This window comes from Bombina bombina, chromosome 4 (assembly GCF_027579735.1).
Source record: "Bombina bombina isolate aBomBom1 chromosome 4, aBomBom1.pri, whole genome shotgun sequence".
NCBI lineage: Eukaryota > Metazoa > Chordata > Amphibia > Anura > Bombinatoridae > Bombina > Bombina bombina.
In genome coordinates this window covers 1,042,856,639-1,042,883,799 of record NC_069502.1, presented here as the reverse complement: position 1 = coordinate 1,042,883,799, position 27,161 = coordinate 1,042,856,639, and the positions used below count along the sequence as shown (strand labels likewise).

Sequence of the window (27,161 nt, the reverse complement as noted above, 5' to 3'; positions counted from 1 at the left end):
GGCTAAATAAATACACATGCGTAAATATTTGTTCTGCTCACTATTAAAGGCACTATATAAATAGTGCTGAAGCTGAATATAGGTTTAATGAATCTAGACCACATATTGATATATACATCTAAAATGGTGTCTGTGGCTGTTCCAGAGTGTACTGCACATGTGCAAGGTAATAGATTAGAGAATTATTCCAAATCCTTTGTGTGTTGAATTCGATATGTCCATTTTGATGTTGAAATAAAAGGGCAACATCCGCTGTCAGGGGAATTGAACTAGCAAAGCAATTGCTGTCCATCGTAGGGGCAATTTTTTTTTATATCTGCTTGGATCCGATCAGAACTTTTCCCAGTAAATGTTATTGACTAGATTGTAATCATTCAGAACCTTTAAAGGAACATTCAATGAAGCAGCATTACATAATTAACAAGAGCATAACAAATGTATTTTTCTCCTATTTTTTGGCCCCCTGCATCATGTGACAGGCATCAGCCAATCACAGACTAGTATATGTATACCCTGTGAGCTTGTGCACATGCTCAGTAGGATCTTGTTCCCCACAAAGTGTGAATATAAAAAGACTGCACAATTTGATAATGGAAGTAAATTGCAAAGTGTCTTAAAACTGCATATTCTATCTGAATCATAAAAGTCTATTTTAACTTGAGTGTCCCTTTAAAGGCTGAGCTGTTTTGGACCTATTATAAGTCCCTAGACACCTCAGGCCTGCAAAACTATAAAAAGATACAGTAAAATTATTAAATATTCATAAGAAAGTTTACACAAGGGGGTGCCGCTATATCACATCCAGAGATTAAAACACTATCAAAACAATATTCAACTCAATTTGAAGGAAAAAAAAAAATCAAATTTATGCTTCCATGATAAATTTATTTCCTTTTTGGCAGCGATAATAATTAAGGACTAATACCAATAACTTTTTAGCTCATATTATTTCCTTCTATTGGCAGTAAGAGTCAACGAGAACATTCTAAACCTATGGGAATTACTTGACCTGCCCACCAGGAGGAAGCAAAGAAACTCCATACAAGACAAAAAATATACCTCCCACTTACCCTACCCTGTCAGTAGTTCAGCCAAGGACAAGGAAAAAGTGAAGAGATACAAGGGGTGCAGAGGCGCAAAAGAAAAAGAAAAGAAAAAAAGACTGCTGACACTACGCATTTAGCATTCGAGCGGAGTCATGGGCTCTCACTGCCATCAGATCTATATCTGGAAAACCCCATCTGCGAGTTAGTTCCAGAAATACCTGCTGATTCAGGGAGCACTTCCCTGTGTGAAGAGTCTGCCTGCTCAGAAAATACACCTCCCAATTCTACACACCTGGGATATGTATAGCTGAGATCTGACACTTATGTCTCTCCTCCCACTGTAGGATTTGATACACCTCCTGCATCACCAGAAAGGTCAGAGTGCCTCCCTGATGGTTGATGTAGGCCACTATCGTGATATCGTCCGATTGGAATTGGATATGCCGGGCGGAACCCAGTTGAGGCCACGCCAGAAGCGTGTTGTATATAGCCCTCAATTTGAGAATGTTGATCGGGAGAGAGACTTCCTCCTGTCACCAGGTTCCTTGAGCTCTCAAAGAACACTGCACCCCAGCTGGACAGACTTGCATCTGTGGTAATTATAACCCAGGAGGGGCAAAGAAAAAGCTTGTTCCTAGGAAAACATGAGTTGGGGATTGCAACCAAACCAGACTGCCTCTCGTCTGGGTGTCCATACAGATCTGCGACAAATCCAAATGATCTCCATTCCATTGTCTGAGCATGCACAACTATAATGGTCTCAGATGAAAGCGAGCAACAAGCATAGCATCCGATGATGCAACCATGAGACCTACCACTTCCATGCATTGTGCTCCAGAATGATGAGCATTGGACTGAAGCAGGCGACACGCCCTTTGAAGCTTCTCTCTGCGCTTGTCTGAGGTAAATGCGCATGCTGACAGTCTGATCGTTCCCAGAAAGTTTACCCTCGTAGCCGGGACGAGGGATCTTTTTTCCAAGTTAACCTTCCACCTGTGAGCCCGAAGACACAAGAGTAACTTCTGTGTGTGGTCCTGAACCACTGTCAAGGATGAAACCTTAACCAGAATGTTGTCCAGGTAGGGAGATACTGCGATCCCCTGCAGACGAACTGCGGCCAGCAGAGCTTCCAGCACCTTGGCAAACACTTGTGGTTCTGTAGCCAATTCAAATGGAAGCGCAACAAACTGGTAGTGCTTGTCTAGGAAGGCAAACCGTAGAAAAATGGTAGTGATCTTTGTGTATCGGAATGTGGAGGCACGTGTCCTACAGGTCTAATTTGGACCTGAACTAACCCTCCTGAACCAGGGGAAGGATGGATCTTATTGTTTCAATCTTGAAGGTGGGATCTCTTACAAACCTGTTGAGCTCTTTTAGTATAAGGTGGAATGTGCTCTTCATCTTGGGGACCACAAAGAGATTTGAGTAGAATTCCTGTCCCCTCTCTGAGGAGAGAGCTGGAACCACCGCTCCCATGGCAATGAGGTCTTCCATGCAGCGGAGTAGTGCTGTGTTTCTTGATACCCTTAACAGCAAGAAGCAGTCCCTTGGGGGACACGGTTGAAATTTTATTCTGTAACCCTGGCAAACAATGTCCAGCACCCAAGGGTCCTGGATGGACTGAAACCATTCCCTCTGTAACAGAGAAAGTCTGTCCCGCACACAACCTGATCCCGGGTCAAGGGTGATCCCATCATGCTTATTTGTTATCTTGGGAAGCTTTCTTGGGCTCTTTGTTCTTATTCCATCCCTGGGTGGGCTTCCAGGTAGCCCTGGGTGAGTCTGTCTTAGGCATCCCTGCGTTCCTCTGATTCTTATTTGAGCTAAAGGAACGAAAACGTCCCACTGAACTGGTTTAGATTTCGTGTCCTGCGGTAGGAAATGGGGATGCTGTTCCAGACCTCCGCGTGGGTAGCTGAAACAATCTCTAAAGTGTACACATTACACTATTAATACTCAGGGACAATACTTAATACCGCCTCTTTATTAGACAATTTGCCATGAAAGAGTGGACAACATACCCATGATAAGGCTGTAATTTAGTGTGACACACACTGTGTCACACAGGGGATTTAGGTTGAACTGGAAAGAGGCATGGGAGACTCAGCGTCAATCAGTATTATATAAACCAATACACTACTGAGATTTATATGGTTATATGATCCCCAGCTCTCAAGAAAGCCAATCCATGATAAACGTCTTTCTTCTTTAAAGAGCATCTCTCTCTCTGCCTACCTAAATTATACGAGGCAAAGAAATACTGGGAGGGTAGAGGAAGTGGGAGGGATATTTATAGTCTTGTTTGGGGTGTCTTTGCCTCCTCCTGGTGGGCAGGTCAAGTAATTCCCATAGGTTAAGAATGTTCTCGTGGACTCTCACTACCAAAAGAAGGAAATAAGATGAGCTAAAAAGTTCTTGGTATTAGTCCTTAATTATTATTACGCTCGGGCTGCTCCATTTGTATGGTGCGGGTGTGAAACACGTTGCACATTAAAACATTTTTTACACATGATTAGCACATCTCCTACTGTTGTTCCTGATAGGAAACTTTAGACTGCTGTCCTATGATACATTGGGGCTGATTTATCAAAGTCTGGCGAACATAATCCGCTGTAGCGGATCATGTCCACCAGACATCTCCGAATGCCGACAGCAAACTGTCGGCATTGAACATTCCACAAGCAGTTCTGGTGAACTACTTGTGCAATGCCGCCCCCTGCAGATACGCAGGCCAATCGGCCACTAGCAGGGGGTGTCAATAAACCCGATCGTACACGATCAGGCGGACTGATGTCCGCAGCCTCAGAAGAGGCATATGAGTTAAGGAGCAGCGGTCTTAAGACTCCTGTTTCTGAAGGCTTGCGCGAAAACAGATGCATTCGGGCCGATTGAGGGCTTGGTAAATCAGCCCCATTGTTTCTATCCTTGCTGCCCACAACGGAGTCAAGCCCTCCTTTTGCAGATTGCTTGGTGCATCGGAATTTAAGCAATACATTATCTTTTTCTAACATGTATTAAAATGTGCGCTGAAAATTCTAATACTTGAAAAATCAGCAATGATCAACATAAAAATATTGTTGCATGCATATCTTCTCCTAAGATGGGCAATTAAAGCAGGTTGTTGTTGATTTATATACTCCAATAAAGATTTCAAGGCACAGCACTGTGTGACATCAATATATATTCAAATAAGAACACACTATGAAATATTTTTCAAAATTGTCAGGTCTGTAAACAAAGGATTAATGCTACATTGTACTAATCAATAGATTTCTGAAATAGTCAAGGCTTTAGAGAAAGACTCCAGACATGAGTGGCAGTACACATTCTCGGATAGCATTAGTGAATAAAACAGTGGGATATGTAAGCATATCATTAAATTATAATTTTCCTTTTTCTTTATTTAACTTTCCAAAAAGATTATCTGAACAGTGTTTCCTGAATTTCAAGTCTCAAATGGAATTATCTGTACTGCACATGAAATGCAATGTCTAGGAAGGTCACTTTCAGGAAGATAAACTATTGATTCTTCAAATACCCTGAGGAGAATGAGTTGTAATGGCAATTTTATCCTTTTTGTTATCTTTCTCTGGTTTCTGACACTCAATAGACTGAGTCAAGCAAATAAAACAGCTTTAGGGCTAAAGCTTATTCAATTATGAAATCAATATGTTTAGATTTGAAAAAACCATAATGTCAATGACTCACTTCAGACTGATGGATAGATTACTGTACTGTGAGTGAAGATCTGCTTAAAAAATGTTGTTTATCAGTGAGTATATTTTGTAGTTTATGTGAAAACAGAAATGTGAAATATCCTGGGGAACATGTTTAAAATATATTTGGAAATACAAAAAAAAACCACACATACGAAAGAGAAGAAAGAATACCAGGGAACTGTGTACTATAATGCAATTGAGGGCTGCTGTTGCCAAGATAAACCACCCTGCTGAAGAATGAGTGATTTATACATTTTATCATAATTTTGAAATGGCAAAATAGCCCCATAATAGAATGCTGCCAATTACAAATGGTAAACTTTTAGTTTTTACGTGTTTATGCTTCGCCTATAGGCTGCATTGTTCTTATGCTCCATGCTTCATTTCTGTCATGTTTTAAGATTCCTGTATTTCCCCCTCCAGTACACAATACGTGTACTGCAGTTGCACAATTCTGTTGTCTGTCTACCTCAGAGCACATCTGTTCTTTGTCAATATCTCACTCTCAATGTCTGCCAATCCATCTCACAAACATATGTACTAACACACAACTCCCTGTTTGCCATTTTTGTTCTTTGTTGAAACAGAAAGACTCACAGGAAGGGATACAGACTCTTTTCTGACACAATTGTGAGCAATATTTTGATTTGTAAAATGTGGAAAAGTCAGATAAACATGCCTCCGATCCTGCCGGTCTTGATAATTTACCACAAATCGATTTTTTGCTACACATAATTTCCAAACAAAACAGGAAAAATAATTGTAAGCATTCAGTAAAGGTCCAGCTGCATTTCTTGCTTTTAGTTCAATTAACATACCGTAACCATACAAGATAGGTATGCGACTTTCAGTTTCTCCCACATTTACTATTAGCTTAAAGTGATGGTTAATCCAAGTGTTAAGCAAATGCTAGGATTGATTTTTAGTGATGGTAAATCCTAGCGTTTATTATACGCTTGGATTTACCATCACTTAAATATAGATGCCATCTCTTTTACCCAAAAAATACTTGACAACCAACTGGACAAGGGCAGTAGACGGTGGTGTCACACAATGGCCACTACCTAATACTTCTCCCTATGCACCACTATAATGTTTTAACTCCAGACAGTGATTTTATTCACTTGGCTGCCAGTAATCAACAATTGATTTTTCTCTCCGGGCCCCTACTACTACACAAAAAGCTGTTAATTTACTCCCTTGTTGACTCTCAGTAACACACACACACACACACACAGCAGAAGACAATTGTTTTATTTGTTTTAGCTCAGTTAGATACCAGTAACACAGACAGCAATGATTTATCCATTTGTACTGGTAATATGAAAATCATCAATGAGGAAAATAGAGTAAAGACGTACGGACACAAAAAAAAAAAAGTGTCTGATACTGGTAGAGATTCTTCATCAGGGCACCAAATTACAGATTACAACAGCATTAAAAACTACAGTTTCATGTATGTTTATATGTATACTTATAACATTGTTTTTACTAAAATATATGTGAATATGTTAATTAAACCAAATTTTTGTATCACATTTTGTGATGCTGCTCAATAGGCTGCTACAGAGGTGGATAAAAACAGCAAAGGTCTGTAGTATTCTGTAAAGCAAAACTACAAACATTTGTGTGGTTTTAATGAAAAGTTACAAAATGTTGTGGTACATTTAAAATGTACACTTCCATACACATGAAATATTGTTCTCAATTTCCTATTGCATTTCATTTTTGAATAGGTGATAAAAACAGAATTTATGCTTCCCTGATAAATTACTTTCTCTTGTGGTGTATCCAGTCCACGGATTCATCCTTTACTTGTGGGATATTCTCCTTCCTAACAGGAAGTGGCAAAGAGAGCACACAGCAGAGCTGTCCATATAGCTCCCCCTCTAGCTCCACCCCCCAGTCATTCGACCGAAGGTTAGGAAGAAAAAGGAGAAACCATAGGGTGCAGTGGTGACTGTAGTTTAAACAAAAAATCTACCTGACTTAATAGCCAAGGCGGGCCGTGGACTGGATACACCACAAGAGAAAGTAATTTATCAGGTAAGCATAAATTCTGTTTTCTCTTGTAAGGTGTATCCAGTCCACGGATTCATCCTTTACTTGTGGGATACCAATACCAAAGCTTTAGGACACGGATGAAGGGAGGGAACAAGACAGGTACCTTAAATGGAAGGCACCACTGCTCGCAAAACCTTTCTCCCAAAAATAGCCTCTTAAAGGGACACTGAACCCAAATTTTTTCTTTTGTAATTCAGATAGAGCATGCAATTTTAAGCAACTTTCTAATTTACTCCTATTTTCAATTTTTCTTCATTCTCTTGCTATCATTATTTGAAAAAGAAGGCATCTAAGCTTTTTTTTGCTTTCAGTACTCTGGACAGCTTTTTTTATTGGTGGATGAATTTATCCACCAATCAGCAAGGACAACCCAGGTTGTTCACCAAAAATGGGCTGGCATCTAAACTTACATTCTTGCATTTCAAATAAAGATAATAGGAGTAATAGGAGTAAATTAGAAAGTTGCTTAAAATTTCATGCTCAATCTGAATCATGAAAGATAAATTTTGGTTACAGTGTCCCTTTAAGAAGCAAAAGTATCGAATTTGGAAAATTTGGAAAAAGTATGCAGCGAAGACCAAGTCGCTGCCTTACAAATCTGTTCAACAGAAGCCTCATGTTTAAAAGCCCATGTGGAAGCCACTGCTCTGGTAGAATGAGCAGTAATTGTTTCAGGAGGCTGCTGGCCAGCAGTCTCATAGGCCAAACGGATGATGCTTTTCAGCCAAAAGGAAAGAGAGGTAGCAGTCGCTTTCTGACCCCTCCTCTTACCAGAATAGATAACAAACAGTAAAAATGTTTGTCTGAAATCCTTAGTTGCTTGTAAATAGAACTTTAAAGCACGAACTACATCAAGATTGTGTAACAAACTTTCCTTCTTCGAAGAAGGATTAGGACACAGAGAAGGAACAACAATTTCCTGGTTAATATTCCTATTAGACACAACCTTAGGAAGAAAACGGGGTTTGGTACGCAAAACTACCTAATCTGCATGGGAAATCAGGTAAGGTGAATCACACTGTAAGGCAGATAACTCTGAAACTCTGCAAGCAGAAGAGATAGCTACCAAAAACAAAACTTTCCAAGATAAAAGCTTAATATCTATGAAATGTAAGGGTTCAAACGGAACCCCCTGAAGAACTGAAAGAACTAAATTTAGACTCCAAGGCGGAGCCACAGGTCTATAAACAGGCTTGATTCTGACTAAAGCCTGAGTAAACGCTTGAACGTCTGGTACTTCTGCCAGACGTTTGTGTAAAAGGATAGACAAAGCAGATATCTGTCCTTTTAAAGAACTAGCTGACAATCCTTTCTCTAATCCTTATTGGAGAAAGGACAATATCCGAGGAATCCTAATCTTACTCCATGAGTAACCCTTGGATTCACACCAACAAAGATATTTTCGCCATATCTTATGGTAGATTTTCCTGGGGACAGGCTTTCTAGCCTGAATCAGAGTATCTATAACCGACTCAGAGAAACCACACTTTGATAGAATTAAGCGTTCAATCTCCAAGCAGTCAGACGCAGAGAAATTAGATTTGGATGCTTGAAAGGACCTTGTATTAGAAGGTCCTGCCTAATTGGCAAAGTCCAAGGTGGGACAGATGACATGTCCACTAGGTCTGCATACCAAGTCCTGCGTGGCCACGCAGGCGCTATCAGAATCACTGAAGCCTTCTCCTGCTTGATTCTGGCGACCAGACGAGGGAGGAGAGGAAATGGTGGGAAAACATACGCCAGATTGAAGGACCAAGGCGCTGCTAGAGCATCTATTAGCACTGCCTGGGAATCCCGGGACCTGGACCCGTAGAGAGGAAGTTTGGTGTTCTGTCGGGACGCCATCAGATCCAACTCCGGAGTGCCCCATTACTGGGTCAGTTGGGCAAACACCTCCGGGTGGAGTTCCCACTCCCCCGGGTGAAAAGTCTGACGACTTAGAAAATCCGCCTCCCAGTTGTCTACTCCTGGGATGTGAATTGCTGAGAGGTGGCAAGAGTGATCCTCCGCCCACCTGATTATTTTGGTTACTTCCATCATTGCTAGGGAACTCCTTGTTCCCCCTTGATGGTTGATGTAAGCTACAGTCGTGATGTTGTCCGACTGAAATCTGATGAATTTGGCCGCAGCTAGCTGAGGCCATACCTGAAGAGCGTTGTATATCGCCCTCAGTTCCAGAATGTTAATCAGGAGGAGAGCTTCTTCCCAAGACCATAAGCCCTGAGTTTTCAGGGAGTCCCATACTGCACCCCAGCCCAACAGGCTGGCGTCGGTCATTACGATGATCCACTCTGGTCTGCGGAAACACATTCCCTGAGACAGGTGATCCTGAGACAACCACCAGAGAAGAGAATCTCTGGTCTCCTGGTCCAACTGTATTTGAGGAGACAAATCTGCATAATCCCCATTCCACTGTTTGAGCATGCATAGTAGCAGTGGCCTGAGGTGTATTCGAGCAAAAGGGACTATGTCCATTGCCGCTACCATTAGTCCGATTGTCTCCATGCACTGAGCGACAGATGGCCGAGGAATGGAGTGAAGGGCTCGGCAAGTAGTTAAGAGTTTTGACTTTGACCTCCGTCAGAAATATTTTCATTTCTACCGAGTCTATCAGAGTTCCTACAATTCGAACACAACATTCACTTTACCCTCCCGAGAGGGACCCTATTGCTTAGAGCCGGCAAAGAGAATGACTGGGGGGTGGAGCTATATGGACAGCTCTGCTGTGTGCTCTCTTTGCCACTTCCTGTTAGGAAGGAGAATATCCCACAAGTAAAGGATGAATCCGTGGACTGGATACACCTTACAAGAGAAACATGCTTAAGGTTTGACCTGTATGGGTAAATACTGTCAGTCAGGAAAGTTCAGTCACACAGCATATTTTTCTTAAAATTTTCTTGTCTGTCGATTTTCTTCATTCATTTTTAATGGAATACTGTCTGCCACTGCTTGAAATTTTCCCACCCCACTGATCTAATTAATGCTAATGGATAATTACTGCATAAGTCACATACCAATGATTTATGAAGAATAATTCCCTGTTATGACTTATCTGTAATGTTTTAGATTTTAAACTATGGGTAAAATCTAATTTAACTTTGCATCCCCCAAAGTGAAGTAAGGAAAGCAGAACAAATATGGTAAGGAAATGGACTATGGCTGGAGGGGGCTAAAAATAAATAACCCTAGAATATAGGATTAATGCTAAAATAATTAGTAGAATAAATGTTTATTTCTTGTGTAACCAGAACTTAAACTCAGAAATGTTTAGTAAGGGTGGAGATAAATTAGACAAAAGCAGCTATTTCAAATGAGAAAATAAAGGAGAACAAGCTATTTGTAAAAAATTCAATACACTCCAGTAGGCAAAATGGATAATTAAATTAAAGGGGTGAAAATATTTGTATACACTGTCCTTTTAAACTGATGCATTAGTTGGTAAATTCACTAATGGTTGAGAATTATGTTGCTCTTTCCTGTGAGTTTATTACTCTAACATTATTTCAGCTTTATTTTATTCAGATTTTTTGTCTATTGAACGACATCCTTTTTTTATTACTGAAAGAGCTTTACAATGAACCATCCATATTAAACCTGTCAGTCTTATCTGTTTTCTAGATGTTACAGTTTATCGTTTCTGTATTAAACATACATTCTGAACTTCACTTTATTTCGAAAGGGAGTATTTCAATATTTGAAGGGAACAAATTCAGATGAGGTGTTTAGTGGGAATATTACAATATATAATTTTCTAATATTGTTGACGCTTTATGACCCCTGCATTTATTAATACAAGAGTATTTTTATATTAATAATTCAGAAAACTCACATTTTCCTGTAAATGCTACAGTAAATTGTATCTTAATGACACTTTCTCAGCTTCACACATTTTCTTTTACTATAGTCTTTTTTCCCCACAATTATACTTTATCAGTCACCCTCTTCAGATGTTTTATCTAATTTATTTACTTAAAGGGACACTGAACCCAAGTTCTTTCTTTTGTGAGTCAGATAGAGCATGCAATTTTAAACAACTTTCTAATTTACTCCTATTATCAATTTTTCTTCATTATCTTGCTTTCTTTATTTGACAAAGAAGGTATCTAAGCTATTTTTGTGGTTCAGAACCATGGAAAGCACTTGTTTATTGGTAGGTGAATTTACCCACCAATCAGCAAGAACAACACAGTGTGTTCACCAAAAATGGGCCGGCATCTAACCTTACATTCTTGCATTTCAAATAAAGATACCAAGAGAATGAAAATAATTTGATAATAGGAGTAAATTAGAAAGTTGCTTAAAATTGCATGCTCTATCTGAATCACGATAGAAAACATTTGGGTTCAGTGACCCTTTAAGAGGGTATTTAATGAGAAAATATACTTTGCATTTTACTTTTGGATACATTATATATAAAGGTTGCCTTTTTTAGTTAACTGTGGCCCTTTTGTGAATGGTATTGACTATATTGGTATTCTGTATATTTATGTTGTGGCTTCAGTGACCACTATAACTATATTCTTTTGTTGTTCATATCTATCCCTGTGTCTTTTTTTTCCTCCTAGATTGCAATATTGTCTGCTCTTGATAGAGTGAATTGTGTCTTCTTGCTTCAGGTTTTTAGCATTCCAAGTTTTTTTTTTTAAAGAATGTTGTTGGGTGTTTAGTTTGGCATAATCTGACTCTGGGATAAGCAAGAAAATAATTATCAAAAGGCTAGAAATGTATTTATTTAATTTAATTGCAGTAATTTATTTTAACTGGTTTCTACGCCCAGACAACCCCATCCATGTGTTCAGTTTGTTAAAAGGACTATAGCAAATTAAATCATACCAATCGTGTCTGTTTTATTCTGCCAAACATGATATGCATTTTTGTTAAATACACTGAAGAGAAGATGGATGTGATGCATTTCCCTTTAAAAAACACAATGCTTCAATATGAATAAAATAAAAACACAAGAACATAACCTGCTGTTTATCAGAGTGTTAACTGAATTAGTGAAACTTCTATATTTAAAAACTAGGAATTCAACCTCCACACAGTTAAACTTAAGAGAAATGAGATCCTGATAGAAAAAACATAAATTATGCTTACCGGATAATTTAATTTCCATCGTTACGAGGAGAGTACAAGGCATCATTCATTACTTGTGGGAATACAGAACCTGGCCACCAGGAGGAGGCAAAGACACCCCAGCCAAAGGCTTAAATATCTGCTGAGGGAAGAAGGAACAGTAGGAGAATTATCAGGGTATAAAAGGTGCCAGAAGAAAAAAGTAAAGAAATGTAGGTCCGCCCAACGGAGAATCGGGCGGGAGCTGTGGACTATCCTCGTAACGATGGAAATTAAATTATCAGGTAAGCATAATTTATGATTTCCATCAAATACGAGGAGAGTCCAAAGCTTCATTCATTACTTGTGGGAAACAAATACCCAAGCTCTAGAGGAGACTGAATGAAAACGGGAGGGTAAAGACAAGGCGGACCCTATTCTGAGGGCACCACAGCCTGCAAAACTGTTCTCCAAAAAGCTGCTTCCGCCGAAGCAAAAAACGGCAAATTTGTAAAACTTAGAAAAAGTATGTAAGGAGGACCAAGTAGCTGGCTTACAAATCTGCTCCATAGAGGCCTCATTCTTAAAGACCCAAGAAGAAGCCACAGCTCTAGTTGAGTGAGCCATATTCCTCTGAGGAGGCTTATGTCCCACTGTCTCATAAGCCAAACAAATCATGCTCCTTATCCAAACAGACAGGGAAGTGGAAGAAGCCTTCTGCCCTTTTTGCTTCCACAAATAGACGACAAAGCTGGAGTTTGTCTGAAATCCTTTGTAGCCTGAAGATAGAATTTCAAAGCTTGAACCACATCCAAGTTATGAAGTAACTGTTCCTTCGAAGAAGGTGGTTTAGGACACAAGGAAGGAACCACAATCTCCTGATTAATATTGCGACCAGACACCACCTTAGAGAGAAAACCCAGTCCAGTGCGAAGAACAGCCTTATCAGCATGGAAAACTAGGTAAGGAGGCTCACATTGAAAGGCCGCTAATTCAGACACTCTGTGCGCCAAAGCAATGGCCAGTAGAAAAAGAACCTTCCAAGACAGAGACTTAATGTCAAGAGAATGTATAGGCTCGAATGGAGGCCCTTGCAAAACCCTCAGAACCAAATTCAAACTCCAAGGAGGAGCAGAATGTCTAAACAAAGGCCTGATCCTGGACACTGCCTGAAAAAAAAACAATATCAGGGAACTCAGCGAGCTTCTTGTGTAACAGCAGCGATAGAGCTGAAATCTGTCCCCTTAAGGAACTGGCGGCGGCGTCTTTTCTACCGACCGTCCAGGAATATCCACGAAATTCACACCAGAGCAAGAAGGTCTTCCACACCTTATGATAGATGTGATGGGGGACCGGCTTTCTGGCTTGAATGAGAGTATCAATCACCCTCTCAGAAAAACCCCTTCTAGCAGATCCCTGCGACAGGGCAACCTCCATGGAGGGGAGGATAACATCCCCACTAGATCCGCAAACCACGTCCTCCACGGCCACAGCGGAGTAATCATAATAGTTGATGCCTGCTCCTGTTTGATGCGTGCCACTACACGAGGTAGAAGTGGTAACGGTGGAAATATGTACACTAGGTTGAATCTCCAAGGCACTGCTAAGGCATCTAACAGTTTTGCCTGGGGGTCCCTGGACCGCGACCCATATCTGGGTAGTTTGAAGTTGAGTCTGGACGCCATGAGATCTATCTCCCAACTGTTGCAAATCTCAGCAAACACTTTGGGGTGAAGAGACCATTCCCCCGGATGAAAAGATTGTCTGCTGAGAAAGTCCGCTTCCCAGTTGTACACACCCGGGATGTGGATCACTGATAGCGAGCATTTGTGGGCTTCCGCCCACTCCAGAATCCGAGATACTTCCATCATGGCGAGGGAGTTTCTCGTTCCCCCCTGGTGGTTGATGAGGCCATCGAGGTAATGTTGTCTGACTGGAATCCGATGAACTTGGACTGACCCAGGAGAGACCAAGCCTCCAGGGCAGGGGTCTCAAAGTACCGGCCCAAGGGCCAATTACGGCACACGAACCGGTTACAATACGGCCCGCCAATGATACACCAGCATATAGCTGTTTATAATAATAATAAAAAAAAATATTTATTGCTTTTTTTTTGTCGAGTATGGCGACATCATGTGGTGGTGGTAGAGGGGTTGGAGCTGTAAGTAGACAGAGAATGGCAACATCACGTGGGGGTGGGTGGGGGCGGAGCTGTAATCTTAGTTAAGCCCCTGAGTGCGCAGAGAGATAGAATTGGCGCCATAGCAGCAGGGTGTGCAAGTAGAGGAGCGAGTGAGCAGTAGAAGAGCGGTTTGTTTCTTTGGCAGGGAGGTGTAGTGTCACTGTCAGTTGGACTGTGTGACGATCTGAGCATAAGCAGGCAGGAGCAGTAGCAGAAGAGGTTAATCAAGGTATGTGCTGCCTTGATGTTATACTTAATAGATTTTTTGTGTGTATAAAATGAATGTCTGTAGTGTAGCTTGCTTTTATTATTAAAAAAAATATTAAAGTTCACATTCTACTAACAAAATGGCTGCACACTGCACAGCTAAGATTCTGGACTGATAATGTTCTTCTCCTACCTAGTAAACTGATATTTTCCCACCCCTGTAAGTGTTTGTGTATAAAAATATATAAAAAAAAAATATAGTCACGGATGTTACTAACCCACTCAATGTTAAAGATAAGGATAATTTGAAAGCTGAAATATCCAGCCCTGTATTATAAAAAAATACTGTATCATGCCATAACTTGTATGTGTGTTGGGGGGTCTCTGTGTGTGTGGGGGGTCTGTTTGTGGGAGTCTCTATGTGGGGGGTCTGTGTGTGTGGGTCTTTGGGGGTCTATGTGTGTGGGGGTCTGTGTGTGGGGTGGTCTGTGTGTGAGGGGGGTGTTTTGTGTATGGGAGTGTGTGGGGGTCTTTGTGTTTATGTGCGAGTCTGGGTGTGTGTCTGGGTGGTCTGTGTGGGTGTGTGTATTTGTGCGTCTGTGTTTGTGAGTGTTTGTGTGGGTCTGTGTGTGTGTTTGTGTGGGTGTGTGGGGTGTTGTGTGGGTCTGTGTGTGTATGTGTGGGTCTATTTCTGTATGTGTGTAGGTCTGTGTGGGGTCTTTGTGTGTGTGTATGGGGTCTGTGTATGTGTGGGTCTTTGTATGTGTGTGTATGTGTGGGTCTGTGTGTCTGTGTTTGTGTGTGTTTGTATGTGTGTGTGTGTGTTTGTATGTGTTTGTATGTGTGTGTGTGTGTGTATATACATTTATACACACACACACAGTATATATAGTTTAATTTTGTTTGAAATTTTGGAAGCAACCTCCATGGGAAAAGAAAATTTGACCAGTGGCCCCAACGTAAGTTGAGTTTGAGACCCCTGCTCCAGGGCATTGAAGATGAAGATCGCCAGATGTTCCAGGATGTTGATCGGAAGATGAGACTCCTTCCGATTCCACCTGCCCTGAGCCTTTCTGGCACCCCAAACCTTTGCTCAACCTGAGAGACTCGCGTCCGTAGTCACAATCTCCCAAGATGGTCTGAGGAAGGATGTGGACGGAGCCACCAAGAGTGAGATTCCCTCAACCCGTTGTCCAGAGAGATCAGTTGGGACAGGTCCGAATGATTGCCGTTCCACTGCCTCAGCATGCACAGCTGAAGAGGCCGGAGATGGAATCTGGCGAATGGAATGACATCTATATTGGATACCATGAGCCCAATCACCTCCATGCACCGGGCCACTGATGACCTTGAGGAGGATTGGAGGGCAAGACAGCTGGAGACAATCTTGCAACGTCTCTTGTCTGTTAGGTAAATCTTTATGGCAATGGAGTCTAAAAAAATGGCTACCAGGCTGCAAGAAGACAAGGTCCCGAATAAAATACTCTACCGATGGAGGAGAGCAAAAGAAAGGAAAAATTCCATACCACCTCCTACATGGATTCAAAAAGGAACCGAAGGAACACCTTAACCAGAACCAAAGTCCCAAAAGGCACAAAAGGTAGAACAAGACTACCTTACCAAATACAGCTAAATAGCACAGAGAAACCCGTAGATCATAAAAAACTCAAGAGCAGAACAGAAATGGAATAGTAACATCCGTTTATGCAAAAAACGAAAGCTGCAGGCTTCCATCGGTAGGCAGTCCGACTAAACGTCAACACATGGTAATTAGCCAACTGGACAGCTAGCAAACGAGCACCAGGACATCCCTGGAAAGGACAAGAGAATAAACTCAGAAAGCAGGGCGTACCAACTCCTCCCCTACTAGAAGACGGGGCAAGGAAGGACAACCCCTGACCAAGTAGGAAGAACCAACTACAAGGTCTCCCAACCTAAGTAAGGGTCCTGCGGAGACCAGATACGTGGTTAATGCCCAAACAGAGCAGTCAGAATACCTGACCCCTACTCCGATCTAACAGTTCTAACACCAAAGCGACTGACAACGTCACAAGGACCAGAGAGATTAAAACAATCTGCTATTGTTATACGTACATGTCTTGCATTATTCTTCAATCATGCTATACCACTTATAAGTTTGATTATATAGCAAATGTAAATAACAGTATGTATCCCTCTTCAGAGACATACTGTAATGTCTACTTCAAATGTTCATTAACTAGACAGATGTACTCCACATCTATGATATCTCCTATATTGAGCTGTATATCTGTGGTCATCTCTGATTCTATTTAGTTTACAACTACTTATAATTATATTATTATATTCAACAATTTATATATAGTGATATCTATGACATGTATTCTTTCCCCTGCTATATTTTTTATATGTATACATTTCCTCTAGTAGATGGCGGAATTAGTGTATGAAGACACATAAGAGGCATATAAATAGAATGGAGGCATAATTAACCACCTGAGGAAAACATGGTTTACCTTTTATTAATTATTTTTTAAGGACACCTATTTGTTCTCTATTTGCAGGTCCCTCGCGCTACACATGTACTAATATTCACTGTGGTATGTTCACATCTTAAGCATAGTTTCACGCATATATCCCTATAAAGCTCATAACAACAAATCTATACAGCTGCCTCTTTCTTTATACTCTAAAGTACATTATGGCAGTGTAATACCTACTTTTTATATCTGTAGAGATCATTACTGGAGCTTCAGACATAGTTCCACGCTTCAACAAACTTAAACATGTGCCCATATAGGCTATACAATTTTTTTTTCTCTCTTCTTGAATGGCCTAAGTATGCGGTCACAGTTTTACCAATGGCTGATACTCTGCTGTGGCATAATTATAGTATTTCAACAAAAGACTAATCAACTTCTTCTGTGCTGGCAGCAGCCGAGTCACCCATTTACTAAAAATTTGTAACCTATGCTTGGTCTGGTCCTGTACATGTTGCATACAACTCTCTCTTATTTACAAGTCCCTCTGACCTATACAGACATAGTTCCTAATTTTAAGAGTTACTAGACCCTACTTCAAGCATTAAAATGTTCTACTTCAGCTACATTACAGGCAGAGCCCCTTCTATAATCTCCTGATATTATACTACCTTGATAAAGTGTCATAAGCTAAATTATTTGTACTATTATATGTCGTATGTGTTATGTATACTGTATATAAAGTAAGTAGTAGCCTCCTACTCAGCCCTCTATAGCTTCAAATTTTAGGTAATATTACAGGTCCAAAAGTGGGCTCATGTTTCATTTAGAGGGTTTATAGTACAATGGGCTTGATGTATGTTACCCTATATTACTTAACATTGTCAGTTCAACAGATTTTGATTACCCTGTCTAGTATATATTCAGATTATGTTTGAAAACAATCTCACTGTACAGTTTTTGTTTTTTTACCGACATTATTGTATGCCCCGTTTCATACAAAAAAAAAAAAAAGGTAAGGTTACCAGGAAACAAAATTAAAGAGTACATGGATGACATACAGAGGGAAAAAAGGAAACAAAAGTCTTTATTTTGTTAAAACTACAAACTCAGCATGCTAAAAATAAAACAAGAGATTTAAAAAAAAAAAATGCAAAGAGGACCATGTTGCCGCCTTGCAAATTTGTTCCACAGAAGCTTCATTTTCTAAAGCCCAGAATGAGTAGACAGCCCTAGTGGAATGAGCCATAATTTTCTCAGGAGGCTGCTGTCCAGGAGTCTCCTAAGCACAACGAATCATACTTCTTAACCAGAGGGAAAGAGTAGTAGTAGTAGTAGTAGTAGTAGTAGTAGTAGTAGTAGTAGTAGTAGTAGTAGTAGTAGTAGTAGTAGTAGTAGTAGTAGTAGTAGTAGAAGTGGCCTTCTAAACCTTACTCTTTCCAGAGAAAACAATGAAAAGGGCAAAAGACTGCCGAAAATCTTTAGTAGCTTTTAAGTAAAAATTATAGAGCACCCACAACATCCAGGTTATGCAAAAGACATTCCTTATGAGAAGAAGGATTAGGACAAAAAGGAACAACAATTTTCTGATTAATGATTCGATCCTACACCACCTTAGGTAGAAACCCCAATTTAGCACGAAGGAACGCCTTATCTGAATGAAAAATAAGGTACAGGGAAATCACACTGCAGAGCTGAAAGCTCAGAATAACAAGGAGAAACAAAACCTTCGAAGATAACAAATTTTATATCAATAACATGCATCGGCTCAAACAGGGCCTGCTGCAAAAGTTTAAGAACTAGGTTAAGGCTCCAAGGAGGAGAAACAGGTTTAAACATAGACCTGATTCTGACCAGAGTCTGAACAAAAGCTTGAACATCTGCCAGACGCTTGTGCAAAATAAAAGACGGTGCAGAAATCTGACCCTTCAGAGTAAGGCCTTCCAGAAGAAAGGATAAAATCTGAGGAATCCTCACCCGGGTCCAGGAGAAACCCTTAGATTCGCACCAAAAAAGGTATTTATGCAATACCTTATGGTAAATCCTGCGAGAAAAAGGTTTATGAGCCTGAACCATAGTATCAATGGCCGCTTCAGAAAAACCACGTCTAGACAGGACTAGGCGTTTAATCTCCAAGCAGTAAGCTTCAGAGAACCTAGATTTGGATGGAGGAATGGACTCTGAACTAGCAGGTCATTCCTCAAAAGTAACCTCCAAGGTTGAAGAGATGACATCTTCACCAGATCTGCGAACCAGATCCTGCAAGGCCAAACAGGAGCTATGAGAATCAAAGACTCTTTTTCCTGTTTGATATGAGCAATGACTTGTGGAAGGAGAGCAAACGGAAGAAACGGGTATACTAGACCGAACCATCGGTGCATCTATCGGAGCAGCCTGAGAATCTCTTGACCTTGATCCGTACTTTGGAAGCTTGGCATTTTGACGAGACGCCATCAAATCCAACACCGGAACCCCCGACCTGAGGGTTCATCCTTGAGAACACTTCTGGATGGAGAGCCCACTCCCCGGGATGAAAAGTCTGTCTGCTCAGAAAATCCGCTTCCCAATTGTCCACTTCTGGAATGTGGATGGTAGATAGGAGATAATTGTGAGCTTCTACCCACTGCAGAATGCGAGTTACCTCCTTCATGGCCAAGGAACTCAGAGTTCCTCCCTGGTGGTTGATGTAAGACACTGAGGTGATGTTGTCCGACTGGAATCTGATAAACCAAACTAAAGGTAATTGAGGCCAAGCTGTCAAGGCATTGAAGATTGCTCTCAACTCCAAGATGTTTATGGGAAGAGAAGACTCTTCCCAAGATCACAGGACCTGTACGTACTCAAAATTACCCAGGTCTCAGGAAGCAAGTGCCCCGAGACAGATGTTCCTGTGAATCCACCATGATAGAGAACTTCTTGTTAGGGGATCCAGATTTATCCTCTGCGATAAATCGGAGTGGTCTCCGTTCTATTAACTGAGCATACAAAGCTGCAGAGGTCGTAGATGGAACCGAACAAAAGGAATGATGTCCATGGAAGCCACCATAAGACCAATCACCTACATGCATTGAGCCACTGATGGATGAATAGCAGACTGGAGAGAATGGCAAGAAGTATGAATTCTCTGACATTCGTCAGGAAAATATTCATGGACAGGGAATGTATAATTGTCCCTAGGAAACACAGTCTTGTAGCTGGAACTAGAGAACTCTTTTCCAGATTCACTTTCCACCCGTGGGAACGTAGAAAAGACAACAACATCTCTGTATGAGATTATTCTAGTTGAAAAGATGATGCCTGAACCAAGATGTCATCTAGATAAGGTGCCACAGCAATTACCTGGGATCTGATCATTGCAAATAGAGCCCCCAGAACCTTTGTGAATATTCTGGGAGCCGTGGCAAGACTAAACAAAAGTGCCACAAACTGGAAATGCTTGTCCAGAAAGGCAAACCTTAGAAACTGGTCATTATCCCTGTGAATGGAAACATGTAAATACACGTTCTTCAGGTCTATGGTTGTTATGAACTGACCTTCCTGAACAAATGGAAAAATGGAACAAATAGTTTCCATCTTGAAGGACGGAACCCCAAAGAATTTGTTGAGGCAGGATGGGATGGAAAGTTCCCTCCTTTTTGGGAAACAAAAATAGATTGGAATATAATCCTTGACCTTGTTCCTCTAGAGGGACTGGAACAATAACTGCCAGGGAGTATAGGTCCTCTACACAATTTAAGAAGGCCTCCCTCTTTACCTGTTTGAGGAGAGTCTTGACAGCATAAATCTGCCCCTTGGAGGGCAAGACTTGAATCCTATTTTGTAACCCACAGATCTGGGACATCGCATATCCAAGTCTGTCAAAAAAAGGAAAGCCTGCCCCCCACTTGATCAAAAATCAGATTGGGGGCAGCCTTCATGCTGATTTAGAGTCCTTTCCATCCGTAATTTCAGAAATAATTTCAGCCAGACCAGGGCCAAATAAAGTCTTACCTTTATAAGGTAAAGACAAAAGCTTGGCTTTTGAAGTTACATCAGCCGACCAGGATTGTAACCATAGAGCTCTACGAGCTAGAAAAGTAAAGCTAGACAGCTTAGCTCTCAGTCTAATTACCTGCATGTTAGCATCACAGATAAAGGTATTGGCCCGTTTAAGAGCTTTGATCCTATCTTGGATCTCCTCTATTGTAATCTCCTCTGATATCAGATCAGACAAGGAGTTACACCAATAAGATGCTCCACCCGCAACTCTAGAAATACTTGCCATAGGGTGCCACTGAGTGAGAATTATAAACTCTATTAAATTTAGTAGTCTTCATAGAGTTGACAGAAACCGAAGGGTCAGAGTCGATCAAAGTAGATAGAACCTCCTTCAGAAGCAACAGTACACGTTAAAGCTTAAATCTGAAATTAACTTCTTCCTATTCTGAAGAAATGTCCCCATCATGTCAGAGTGAGATTTCACCTTCAGAAGCTATTGAAGTATCCTCCTCCTCAGACATTTGGGAAAGGTTGACCAACACAGATTTAGAAGGGTCAGAAACCTTACCAGCAGAAATATGTCCTCTTATGCTTACCCGTAGTAGGGAAAGCAGATAAAGCTGCAGACACCGCAGACATTATCTGTGCAGAAAAATCTCCTGGCAAATAAACACCCCCAGGAAGTTGAGAGGAACTGCAGGGCACTGTATGTGAAACCACTAAGGCTTGGAACATTTAAGGAGAAAGCTATGGCATATCCTGAGAGACAATTGGCTCAGAAGGCAATAGTTTATCTTTGTATTTTAGAGTCTTAGCTAAACATGAGGAACAGAATTGCATAGGCAAAACTATTTGGGCCTCTTAACATTTTAAGCATTTATTCAGATTAACAGAATCTTGGTCAGTGTCCATAGCTGAAAAAGTCCCCAATAGTAGAGAAAAATAAAAAGGAACCATTATTTCACTTTAAGAAAAGAGACAATTACTCAAAACCTTTCAAAGTATGCTAAATGATATTTAAGGAACTTCCAATCAAAAACCCTCACACCCCTATACCTCAGACTAGCTGAGGAGATCTTGCCGCACCAGGACCAGAGTTGATACTACTAAAAGTAAGTAGTCTCTCACAGTCTGCAAATCTGCTGTCAGAAATGGCTGTTAGCCCGGGAAAGCTGTGATCCGGATCAGTAGATAATTACTATAGCTCCAACATGCAATTGTTTATACACAGAGCTCTAAAATATACACATAGGCTATTCACTCCGCTCTCAATGAATACAAACCGAAGATTGGAGGTCACGTAATCGGACAGAAATTAAACTGCGCCACTGAAAAAGTGCACGATTCAGTCCGCTCATTAAAACACTAATGACAGAGCTTAACACACCTCTAACGTAGTATCATCTCTGCACTGTTAGCCTAATGTCAATAACAAAGTTCACACAACGTTAAGTAAATTATTCTCAGTGTCATTGTGCTATAGACCCTAAAAAGTCCTTCAGCCAGTCTCTCTAATAAAAAAGGGGACAATTAATGTTTCAAAAAATCAGTGCCTGCCAGGCTGCCCAAGAATTAACCCCTAAAGGCCATAATATGTCTCATATGATCATCCACTAGAGGAATTAACCTCCAAAGTATTGTCCTTCAGTACCTAGAAGGCTAACACACTTACCTGTGGATCCAGCTGCAGGGCAGGAACAGCTTCATTAGGTATAATAGACACTGCAGTATCAGAGAAGAAAAAGAAAGAACAGAGTAATCAACCCTGGCTTTCTATGAAGGGGTAGTAATAATGTTAGAAATAAAGCAAAGACAACCTTGCCCCACTTTCTAACTGCTAATAGCCACCATTACTCTTACTAAAGAGATTGACATGGACACAGCATAGCCCCTAATCCTTGCTTGCCGGAAAATGTACCAATAAAAGGATTAAATATCTTCAGACACCATCTTCGCACATCCTTCATTGACAAAGGCAAAGAGAATGACTGGGGATTATGGGTAAGAGAAGTTACACTTAACAGCTTTGCAGGGGTGCTCTTTGCCTCCTCCTGCTGGCCAGGAGTTGAATATTCCACTAGTAATTGGAATGATGTTGTGGACTCTCTATCCTATAGAAAGAAATTTAATATGTTATAGTTTTACTTAATAATTACAATTTAAAATAGTTTTATTTAAGGTATTAGTTACAATTCTTTACTTAAATAAAATGTTTTCATTTTCTATAAGTAAAGGACTATAAAACACTACTTTAAAAGTACTTGATAAAAACACCTTCAGTTTCACCCAAGTAAAACCAATAAAACCTAATAAGTTAGCAAAAAACAAGAGCTTCTAAGGGTTATAAAATTAAATAAAAGATGTGCCGTTATCCGTTTGCAAGACAGCCCACAAAATAATATGGACCGTGAGGAATTGGTCCGGCTAATCACTGTAATCTATATGCATATGATTAAAATATTTATAATGGTAATGAGCATGCGCAGTCTGATTCTAAATCTAACTCATGTGTACAACCTCCGTTGAAAAATGCAGTTTCCATTAGTAAATGCAAGTATTGCGCATGCGTAAATCTTTTTTTTTTGCGCAGCACTGGTTAAAAGTTTTGTAGTGCTTGTCACTATAGTATATGCTATGCATATGTGTCCAACCAATCACGTGTAAAAGAAGTTTGACTGAAGTGCTGTTTATTTTACTCACAATTTTGTAAAAACACAATTGGATTTTTAACAAGGTATTTATAATATATATAACCCAGTATTGGATATGTCTGTACATTTTATGTATGTAAACTTTCCACCAGCTTGCTCAGAGACAGCTGATTCACTAAAACGCTAAATTCTTTTATTCCTAACAGGCCTCCGTAGCTCAGTTTGTGATGTAGCTTGTTGCTTTAAAGAATGCACATTAGAAGATACTTGGTCCCGGCTCCTACCCAGGTAGCCCCCGCAAATAATTAATACAAGAAGGTATTTGCTGAAATAATGGTCACTTAACAAGCTTTATTTTTAAAGGGATTTTTTTTTTTTTTTATAGTTTCATATACTTTTAAGGTAATCATTTTTCTCCTTCTAGTACAGATGAAAATTGATCAAATATGAATTACCCAATTAAACTGCAGATCAGAGTATCAAACTCAACTTACCTTGGGGCCACTGGTCAAGTTTTCTTTTGTGAAAAAGTTGTGGTGATTAGGCGCTAAATCTGAAAAAGGGATAAGGGTGTCTATGGAAGTTGTTAGCTAAATAAGTAGAAAAAACTAGAACTTTGACAGGATAAGTGAAAAATTATTTTACAATTTATTTTCAAAATAAAAACATGATAATACCAAGATAAAATAAATCACAATCCCTAAGTGTTGCAACAATAAATACATAAAATTTCTAAAATTCGAATATACATTTGTTTTATACACCAATAAAAAGGTTTATCTGCTCTTTCGTTTTCTATATTTTGTTCAAAAATATTAGGTAGAATGTATTCTTTTACTTCAACACAATTAGTAATCTCGGTCTCTATTTGATATTTTATATCTATATTTCATCAACTTAAAAATACAAATATGTAGCAAAAACTAACAAGTAGTTAAAACAATTTAAATGCAAGGCTGATTATAAATGGTGTCCCCACAATGGCTGTTTACTTATATTGGTTGTAATTCTGCATATCTAAAAAGTCCATTAAAGCATTTATAAGTGTAATTGTAGGTAAATCACTGAGGGCTGTGTGATTTTCTTACCCTCCCTTGTGAGCTGTTACTACTCACGGCTTCCCGGCGGTTTCTATGTGTCCTCAGTTTGACTCTCAGGCAAGCGGTTCCGGTAGGTGATTTCCCTTTGTGTTACCTTGTCTCCGTTGGTAACGCTCCTAGGGCACACCCTCGGTTGTGGGCTATTACCGTTCACAGTCGACCGGCTTATACTCCGTGTCCTCAAGGGATTACCTGAGAAAGAAGTTCCGGTAAATGGGCTGTCTTACGTCACTGGTCCTTGTAGAAAGTGCTCTGAGTCCAGCACCCAACTTTAGATAATCCCTTTGTTTCTGTAACTTGCGAAAGTTAGCTTTTCTGTTTGTAGTTTCTCAATCTCTTGCACTTAAGTACTTCTGTACGCAGGAAAAAACGGGCTTTTCTTTCTTGGTGTTCACACAAATATCAACATGTTTCGCCAGCTCACAAGGGAGGGTAAGAAAATCACCCCTAAACACTGTTTGGAACATTTCATCTCCACAAATTAAGCTCACTGAGGATACAAAGGGGTAACTTTGAAACCGTAATTTATCACAACATAAATATAAGGATAAAGAACACAGCCCTCAGTGATTTACCTACAATTACACTTATAAGTGCTTTAATGGACTTTTTAGATACGCAGAATTACAACCAATATAAGTAAACAGCCATTGTGGGGACACCATTTATAATCAGCCTTGCATTTAAATTGTTTTAACTACTTGTTAGTTTTTGCTACATATTTGTATTTTTAAGTTGATGAAATATAGATATAAAATATCAAATAGAGACCGAGATTACTAATTGTGTTGAAGTAAAAGAATACATTCTACCTAATATCTTTGAACAAAATATAGAAAACGAAAGAGCAGATAAACCTTTTTATTGGTGTATAAAACAAATGTATATTCAAATTTTTAGAAATTTTATGGATTGATATTGCAACACTTAGGGATTGTGATTTATTTTATCTTGGTATTATCATGTTTTTATTTTGAAAATAAATTGTAAAATAATTTTTCACTTACCCTGTCAAAGTTTTAGTTTTTTCTACATATTTAGCTAACAACTTCCATACACACCCTTATCCCTTTTTCAGATTTAGCGCCTAATCTCCACAACTTTTTCACTTTATACACCTTTCTATCTGGGAAGTAGATAGTAGGAGAAGAAGGCAAGGGATATTAACTCTTAAGCGCTAGTTTATTTAATCCTCTTTTTTGCTACATATCTATCAAGTTTTCTTTTCCCATGAGGGCCGCTTATGCTCAGATTGAGCCACAGTCCAACTGACAGTGACACTACATCCCCCGGCCAAAGAAACAAACCGCTCTTCTACTGCTCACTCGCTCCTCTACTTGCACACCCTGCTGCTATGGGGCCAATTCTGTCTCTCGGCGCACTCAGGGGCTTAACTAAGATTACAGCTCCGCCCCCACCCACCCCCACGTGATGTTGCCATCCTCTGTCTACTTGCAGCTCCAACCCCCCCCCACCACCACCACCACCACAATGTCATCATACTAACTTGACAAAAAAAAAAAAAAGCAATTTTTTTTTTATAAATAGCTCTATTCTGGTGAATCATTGGCGGGCTGTATTGTAACCGGTTCCTGGGCTGGGATTGGCCCGCGGGTCGGTACTTTGAGACCCCTGCTGTAGATAGTTCACCTCCAAAAAAATGTAATTCATTTCAATTATCTATATATGCCTGATTTAAGTTGATCATTAACAATTTTAAACTAAGCAATAAACACAGAAGGCAAGATAAAATGCTTTATTATTCTACATAGGTATCTTTCAGAAACACTCTTAAAAGAAGCATTAACAATATGTTGCAATTTGCAAGCAAAGAGCAATTGTAATAACACATTCTACAAGCTGCTTATCCAACTATGCACAGCAGGTGGAGCAGTGATCATAAAAAAAACGCAACATTCAACAAAAAACAATGATACAAAGTCATGATAGGTTTATTAGAAATGTATTCTAAAAATAAGAATAAGCCAAGTGGTCATTAAAAACAAAATGTATTTAACACACATTGAATGATCCCATTTGGTTAGCATAGCAAATGTAATAATTTACTAACTAAAAAAACACTTACCCGGATCCACCCAGACAGATGAAAGAGACCTGCCATTCCAGACATCCTAAAAATAACAGATGGAAGACATGTTATTTGTCTATATACAGCAGGCTCAATCAATATGTATATGATCATTCATAGCCCCACAAAGTCATTTAAATATTTAATATGAGAAATGCAGGCACAAAACATGGTTTATTTATTTTGCTGCAAAGTAACAGAAAAAGTTAATGTAATCTTTAATAGTCTGCAGTATTGAGGTTATTTCATAGGTTGATGTATAAAAACAAAAACACAGAAATGGGCACATGATGGCAAATTTAAAATGCACTATATTCAACATTTTATGAGCAGGATTTCTCAAAAATGCTGGTTTTAAAATGTCAGTGACTATCAATAACTTCCCGTGCATGCAATCAACTGCTGATTTGGTAGTAGACAGTATGCATGCATACCTTCCTCATGGAAGTGATCAGAGTCTTCCTTTTACTAAATTGAACATTATAAAAAAATAAATACATTGTATAGTATATTGACACAAAATTATAAGGGTAAAAGGCTAATTGCACATTAGTAATCAATTAAAGGGACATAATACTCAAAGTGATGTAGTATAACATAAAGTGATGCAG

The 27,161-nt window shown here is 39.8% G+C and overlaps 1 protein-coding gene across 1 annotated transcript in view; it reads right to left on the bottom strand.

Moving 5' to 3' along the window:
* Nucleotides 1-27,161, bottom strand: part of TMX4 (thioredoxin related transmembrane protein 4) — a 275,350-nt gene that overhangs the window by 126,746 nt on the left and 121,443 nt on the right. The window contains exon 5 of the mRNA XM_053712168.1: nt 26,548-26,593. Within this exon, the coding sequence (XP_053568143.1) occupies nt 26,548-26,593 (46 nt within the window). The remainder of the gene's footprint in view (nt 1-26,547; nt 26,594-27,161) is intronic.